The 8556-nt window shown below is 34.7% G+C and overlaps 1 protein-coding gene across 1 annotated transcript; it reads left to right on the top strand.

Moving 5' to 3' along the window:
- Positions 1-7355: 7355 nt before the first annotated feature.
- On the top strand, positions 7356-8240 carry LOC149770707 (galactoside alpha-(1,2)-fucosyltransferase 1-like; the record flags this gene model as incomplete). The annotated part of the gene is made up of 1 exon (XM_089949213.1): positions 7356-8240. A coding segment is annotated over exon 1 (885 nt), but the record flags the coding sequence as incomplete, so codon positions are not given.
- Between the last annotated feature and the right edge of the window lie 316 nt (positions 8241-8556).

An 8556-nucleotide genomic window follows, 5' to 3' on the forward strand; every position in this document is an offset into this window, starting at 1 on the left:
TGTTTCTGAATGCTATGTGCAATAAATATATGGGAATCAGTTCAACTAGTTATTACACTTGCATTGCTTTTAGCGGTAGGCGAAAGCGTTACTGCAAACATATATTAGCATATTATACTCGCTCACCAGGCCTTGTACAAGCTATGCTGTTCACTTTGCGGATTGGTCGGTATTCTAATTTATTTTGTGCCTATTTGGTGCACATGTTTGCAATTGACAGTTAACCGAGCGGTAGGAGTAAAGTGTTGAGACAGGCAGATTGCGGCTTGGTCGGTCTTCAGATATATATTGTTCAGCGTGTATGCATTCTGTACAACGAAGTAATTTACCCAAGTTTATGTTTAGCAACAATATCTTATTATTCAAAAACACTACCCGTTTGAAAATGTGGGGCGTTCCTCTGAATAAGACGCACAACTCTATAACGTAACTGCTTACTAGTATTACATTAACTGCGTACGAGTATTACATTAACTTCATATAAGTATTAAATTAACTCCGTACGAGTATTGAATTAACTCTGTACAAGTATTAAATTAACTTCATATAAGTATTAAACTAACTCCGTACGAGTAAAAAACTAACTCCGTACAAATATTAAACTAACTCCGTACGAGTATTAAATTATCTCTGTACAAGTATTAAATTAACTCCATCTAAGTATTTAACTAACTCCGTACGAGTATTTAATTTACTCCATATTAGTATTTAACTAACTCCGTACGAGTATTAAATTAACTGCGTATGAGTATTACATTAACTCAATATAAGTTTTAAATTAACTCCGTACGAAAGGGCCCCGAGTGGCCGAGTGGTCTAAAGCGCTCTTCGTTACGGATCACTGCCATCTCACCTCTGCCTGCGTCGGTTCGAGTCTAAGATTCAGCCAATATGGGTATGTGAGAAAGCTTGCCAGTAGCTTCTCGTGGGTCGGTGGTTCTTTCCGGGGTTTTCCCGGGTTCTTCCTCCACCATTAATACTGGCCGCCATATATAGCCTATCGTGTGCTGAAAAATGGCGTTAAACCCCACAACAACAACAACAACTATAATGAATCTTCTCACATTATCAATAATATTGTATAAGATGTATTATTTGTTGATTTCAAATGTTACAAAATATCACAACAAAGAAGGTCCGCAAGAAGTAATACTTTGTCCTTGGATATTGGTTGCTGTGATAATACGATATATGTATGTATGTATGCATGTATGTATGTATGTGTGCCTGTTTGTATGACAATATGTATGTAAGAATGTATAGATGAAGTACTTTACATTTTCAACCAACATTATTTCTAAACTTACTTTCTAAACTTAGTTTCTCATATCACGATTATTGACGCCTTTGAGTTAATCATTTGATTAATTCTACAATACTATCAGTCACGTCTGCATATTCTGCATTTTTGTTAAGTGATGTTTCAAATTTTAATTTCTATTGAGAATAACTCTCTCATGCTCCAAACAAAATGAATTTATAGGAGATATGAAACACTACTTAACGACAGGTATCGAAAATAATTAGGGGGTAAAATATATAATGCCAATCTCCATTGGGTGACAATATGGTTTTGAGTTATCTTTTCTTGATTATGCCAGAACCGAACTTTGCAAATAATGTTTAACTGTGATGTAAAAATATGCATCCTTATATAAGCTAATAAAAAATATTATCATATGTAGGTACATTCTGCAAGTGCATAAGACGCGTGAAAAACTGCTGTTGATTCGGATATTGCTATCGTTATAGGAGGGTTACATACGTAAGTACTTCAAAACGTTACAAATCTTGATGAACATAAGGAATCACAATAAAACAAATTTTATGTATGTATGTATGTATGTATGTATGCATGTAGGTAGGTAGGTTGGAATTTGACACCTTGTTTCACCTAAATTTGAATGATCGCAGCTTTTCTGTCATTTCCCATTTATTGGTTTCTTTGAATTAATTATAACCTCATCATCATATGGATTTTATGTATTTTCGAATTTCGCTGCTTGAGAATTTAATGGGAATATCAAATAATTAAAACGAAATCTGCCTACTATCACTTGAGAAACATTAGTCAATTAGTTTGAGTGCAAACATAAAGTGGAAGGGACATAACCTTAGCGTTACTGTTTTCATTGGGGCGCAATATAATATAGAGTTATCTCTCACAGAGAGAGAGAGAGAGAGAGAGAGAGAGAGAGATAACAGACCGCTGCTGCAGAAAATGTTATCGAAACCATATTTAAGAAAGGGAACTACCGACATATAAATATATGAATGTGTGCATTAATGGTGTAAGTTATAATCACTGTTTCCCTTTTATTGCTTATTTACTTGTTTCGTTGCATTCATATATAAAGTATTAATTTGACGATAATACCAACTAGATGGTGGATGGTAATATTCATTTAAAAAATGAAATCTATGCGTTTCAAGATATTTCCTGCACCATTGTTTCTTTTTTGTCATTGTCAAATGGATAAAGGGACGATGATCACCTAATTCAACTACGAAACTACATAAGTTCTAATGTAATTGTGGAAGGGGAACAACTCCGCAATAACTCACTAACTAATGAGTCATCAATGGCGCAAGTTCTCTCTCTGGTGCAGTCTATATTTGAGAATGCATTTCTTGGAACATTTTCTGTACCGAGATTAAGGTAGTGAGAAAGAAGACAAAGAGAGTATGTATGTATGTATGTATGTATGTATGTATGTATGTATGTATGTATCTATGTATGTGTGAAAGTAAGAAGGCAAAGAGAGTATGTATGTATGTATGTATCTATGTATCTACGTAAAAGTAAGAAGGCAAAGAGAGTATGTATGTATGTATGTATGTGTGTATGTGTGTATGTATGTATTGAATATAATAAACCTAGACTTATGATTAATTCTTTGTCATGGTATATCTCTTAGTCTCTATTTGTTTCTTTGAAAATTCTTTAAATTAAGCAAATTTATTGTTTGCAGGAGAAGGGTCTTGGTTTTTATTGGATTTCTTTGAAACGTCAAAAGTAACCTATATTTATTCATAGGTCGGCTAGGACCCATTTATTTTGAATTATTTGCTTATTTACAATACGTTTGTGCTTGGTTACCTTTATTATTTTACTGATGTATCTTTATTTATTTACCTTGATTTATTACTGAATTATTTTTTCTGATAAAACCTCTTGTACAATAAAATGTAGGTAGTTGTTAACTTGATAAATGCCACTGGAATTTCAGCAGCATTCTATAATTTTCTGTAGCAAATGAATTAAGACTTGGGTTATAAGCAGTGTTAATCATATTGTTTGTTGCCTTCATTTATTAATCTGAAAGTTACTGTGGAATTTCTGTATTTACTTTGTATATGTCGTTTAGTTATATCTCAAATATGTAGTCTCTCGCCATTAATGAGTTTCCGCCTCCAAAAGACCCAAACACATTTATGATAACATTTGTTAAATGTTCATCATCTAATACTTGCACAAACAAACACATAAAAGTACGTAAAGATAAACATATAATAAACATTTGTTGGATTGTGCATATGTAATACCTTGAAAAAACTTCATTCACTTTTTACGTGAGTCGTGTAATATATGATGCTACTTTTCCAGTACATTATATTCAAGGATTTTCAAAAATTGTGAATTGCATATATCGACGTCTATGGGATGTACACAGCATAAAACTTACGTATCCCCAGTTATTAAACATTTCGAAAATTAATTTCTGCAGTTTACAGATCTTCGCTAGCCAATGTTCCGATATGTTAACCTATCTACTAGGCTACGGAAGAAAAACATGTAATATCTACGTAGAACCTTTACATGGTAGATATTTGTTGCTTTTTTTGCATTTTAAGATTCGATAAGATAGTTAATTATTGTACAAGCTCTGAAGTTTAAAAGAAGGACTCTGCTATACCGGCATAATTTGTTCTTAACTGAATCATTAAAACAAAAGGGAAAAACGCTTGGTAACCAGTTATATTTCTCGCATGTTTGACTGTAATTGTTGTTTAAACTAGTACAAAACAATACAAATAAAACCTTAAAGCAATTAAAGTATCATTTAGAAGATGAAAAGGGCAACAAATACTTCCACAAAAAGGGAATAATTAATTTTTCGCTTATATCAATTATGAACGCTCTTAGAACACAAACTGTTGATTTTTTCAATCGGTACACGGGTTAATTGAATATTGTTATGTTTGTATTTATTATACAAATGTGTACAGTATAGTACCTTAGTCTTCTAAAAGTAGTTAATCAGTTTCTGCGTTGGATAGCGGAAAGATTACAGTCCTCACCCTCCTTGATTTGTCTGCAGCATTTGACATAATAGACCATGATATATTACTTCACCGTCTCCAGCATGTATTTGGCATTCATGATACAGCCTTACTGTGGTTCAAGTCATACTTGGTCAACAGGACACAAATTGTATCTGCAACTGGAATACACTCCAGCCCAGTTGATCTATGTTGTCGTGTTCCACAGGGGTCTGTTCTTGGACCTGTTCTCTTCATTCTGTACACTCAGTCGCTCTCAAGTGTCATAGATCATCATCCAGTGTCTCACCAATTGTACGCTGATGACACCCAAATATACAAATCTAACCACCCAACTGAGGTTGATGCTACCATCCAAGCTGCAGATGAATGATGATAAAACTGAGGCCATTCTGATCACAACACAAAGACTTTCTCATTCACATCCTTTACCTCAAACAATAAATATCAGCAACACCAACATTAAATTCACACAATCAGGAAACCTATGTGTTACTCTGGACAGTACTCTCACATTGCACCAACATGTCATGAACATATGCAAGGCTGCATATCTTGAGCTGAGACGCATCAGCTCAATTCGCAAATATCTTTCAGCTGATGCCACTAAAACACTTGTTTGTTCATTAGTACTTTCAAGACTGGACTATTGTAACTCAATTATGTCTGGTTAATCTCAATATCTACTCCAGAAACTTCAACAAGTTCAAAACACAGCTGCTCGGATGATACTTAGAGTACCACGATCAGAGCACACCTCCCCGCTGCTCTGTACCCTACACCGGCTATCCATTCGATCCAGAATCAAACACAAAATTTGTTCTCTGTGCTACGTTTCACTGTCGGACTCTAGTCCAACATACCTATCCGACCTCAGCTATGTGTACACACCAGGAAGATACTTGCGCTCCTCTTCTGACAATCGTATACTCATTATTCCCACTATGAAAACAAAGTCATACGGACTGCGTTCTTTTGCATACCAGGGCCCTGCAACGTGGACTGAACTGCCCACTGAACTTAGACACAAAGACACAGTGATCACATTCAAGAAGGCTCTCAAAACTCACTTATTTCGAAGGCAAGAACAAACTTAAAGACCTAATAATTTTTCCTACCTGAACTATTCTCAGCATGGTTTTTTTATGTTTTTTTAATGTTTTTCTAATTTCATGGTGTTTGTTTTTGTAATAATAGTATCATGTGTTTTTATTATCTTATAGGTGTTTTCTAATGTTATAAAGCGCTTAGAGCTTCTAAAGATTAGGCGCTATACAAAGTCCTCATTATTATTATTATTTGAAATCGGAAAAGATTAAATATATATATATATATATATATATATATATATATATATATATATATATATATATATATATATATATATATATATATATATATATGGATTGGTAGGTGGGTGAATAATTATGTATAATTTGAAATGTCCTAATGGTTTTCTTTTTTAGAAACTTTGCGACAGGTCAAAATTTCAGTGCACTGGTCCTCATTCTAACCATGCGAGAGTACAATGTAAGTATGACTTAGTGTTGCCCAATAGTGGCTAAGCATTATCAACAATTATATCAAAGCATCGTGATAATAGAAAGCTGCTTTTGTATGTTTATTACGATATTGTGAAACATGTTCAAGGAACGGTTATTGATGCTTTCATCAATTCCCGTCGCAAGGTAAACATCTAGCAGTTTGTGTTGCAAGATTTATGTGAAGCAAGGTCATAAAGACCACGTCCCCCTCCCCCATGGAATTCAGAAGTTGTTTGTTATTGTATACGTAATTACATATTAACTCTGCAATTGTAATGTACCCACCACACATATCATACAGTCTTGAGATTAAACCTAAACCATTCAATCCGTATTTACAACCGAGGACGAAATTAATCATACTTGGTTTTACAATGTTGAATACTGTATTTATCCAATTCTTAGCTGTTCTTCAATTTCATGTAAATCCTTCCGATATCGTGTTGAGACCGAATGGTGGTGCTCATTATTTTAATTTTTTGAATAGTTTTAGATTTTGAAAGAGAAAGAATTCACCTGTTTTTCTCACCAGTTAGACTGGCTATTTTACAAAAGACATTATATTTCTTAGGTGCTGTGGAAATAACTTCCAATTCCCCTTAATTTTGTGTATACAGGATGGGTGTACTATGGGTTATAGAGTATGCAGCTTGGCCTTACTCCAGATGTGCACTTATTTAAAAAAAAAAAAAATAGAAATAAAAAAAATCACATGGTCATTTTCAGTTCGTGGACTTCATAGGTAAATAAAGAGCAGATACATTTTTTCACTTTATATATTTGGTAATTCATTCATTGCTTTTTCCGCAGTTGGTATTATCTAGTTCTCGCTATTTTAAATACTGCTAAAGATAGTGTACTTTAGACAAATTCAGGCTGATTTTCGAGCGCATGGGAACAGACATTTTGGTTACATGTGTGCTTACATCATGTAGTTTCCACAGGTACAATATCCATATAAACTGCAACCACAGTACATGAAAGTAACGTAGAGATATGCCGAAATTCGATGCATTGTGCACGCACATGTTGCAAATCAAAACAACTTCACCGTACAACTGTCACATGCTCAGAAGTTGATAATATCTGAAGAGTGCCCCCAATATTAAAATATCTGGCCAGCCTTTTCTATGTAAAAACCGCTCTTGTGACCTAGTTGTTAGAACGTCCGCCTCGGATGTGGTAGGTCGTGGGTTCGATCCCCGGCTGAGTCATACAAAAGTCTTACAAAAATGGCACTAACAGCTGCCGCGCTTGGCGCTCAGCATTAAGAGGGTAGTATTAGGATTGATCGGCCTGGTGTCAGGATAATGTGACTGGGTGGGACATCATGCTTCATGTCTGCGGCACAATGCCCCAGTGCTAGACATCACAATAAACTGCCACACTGCAGACATCGTAGCGATGAAACATTGTTAAAGCTACGTTAAAAATCCAAATCACATACACACACACACACATTTTCTATTTAAATGCATCCAGACAGAACGTATTTACTTTCCAGGATGAGTATTACTGTCCTTTACTATGTTAGTATTTGTTATGATTGGATTCAGCACCTACCCTGATTTCCAGTCCGCAACTAAGAAATTGTCACCACAGTCACCTGGATATTTTGTTTGCTACATGGGTGAAGGACGGTTGGGGAACCAAATGTTTCGGTTTGCTTCCTTCGCAGTCATAGCTGAAATGAACAACTTTACAGTTATAATTAGCAAAAATGACCCTTTGTATCAAATCGTAGACCTAACGAGTGTGTTAGTACTAGAACATGAAAAGCTCTGTGATACGTTTAAACTGGTAGAGGAAGCATCGTGTTGTTCCAAGTTTGACAAATTTCTAATGGCACTGCCAAACAAACAAAACTACAGAGTGGGATATTATCTTCATTCTTGGAGGTACTTCAGTCATGTTCAGGATAAAATTCGCAAACAGTTTCAGTTTAAAAATCATATTGGAGAGAAAGTGAACAGTATCATGAAAAACGTACTTAAATCTCCAACCATAGTCGGAATTCATATTCGAATGGGAGACCTAGTGGAAGAGAAAATGTATTACAATCACGGTATGGTAGTTACTCCTGAAGAATATATTCACAACGCCATAGATTACATGAAGGACAAATTTCAGGAGTTGATTTTTCTTGCGGCTACAAATAATTTAAAATGGTCACAGAAAACTCTAAGTAAACGAAAAATGGACATCTACTTCATCAAAGAAGGCAATGTACCGGAAGTCGACATGGCAACTCTAGCCTCATGCGATCATGTGATTCTAACATGTGATTGGAACATACGGATGGTGGGCGGGATATCTGGCGGGAAGTGTAACAGTTATTACCCTCATCCTGCGCGAGTTGGCTGTAACGCAGTACTTCAGTACAATTACGAGAACTATTATCCACCTGAATGGGTTGGGCTTGATATCTCATCTGCTAATCTAAATACAACTTTAAACTATTTGCTAAATAGCATGATATTGATCACATCTGTACCGCTATTTCCACTATATATATATATATATATATATATATATATATATATATATATATATATATATATATATATATATATATATATATATATATATATGGGTAAATTATCTGAGTATAATGATGATGAATACCAAATTCTGTTTTAAGTAAATCCATTCTGATTCTTCTTGGGTATGGATCTATCACATGGGGGATTTCTTGAAAAGATAACATTAGATGACTCAATACATATCT

Source organism: Sinohyriopsis cumingii, unplaced genomic scaffold, assembly GCF_028554795.1.
Source record: "Sinohyriopsis cumingii isolate HCF-2022 unplaced genomic scaffold, ASM2855479v2 utg002478l, whole genome shotgun sequence".
In the NCBI taxonomy this organism is placed as follows: Eukaryota; Metazoa; Mollusca; class Bivalvia; order Unionida; family Unionidae; genus Sinohyriopsis; species Sinohyriopsis cumingii.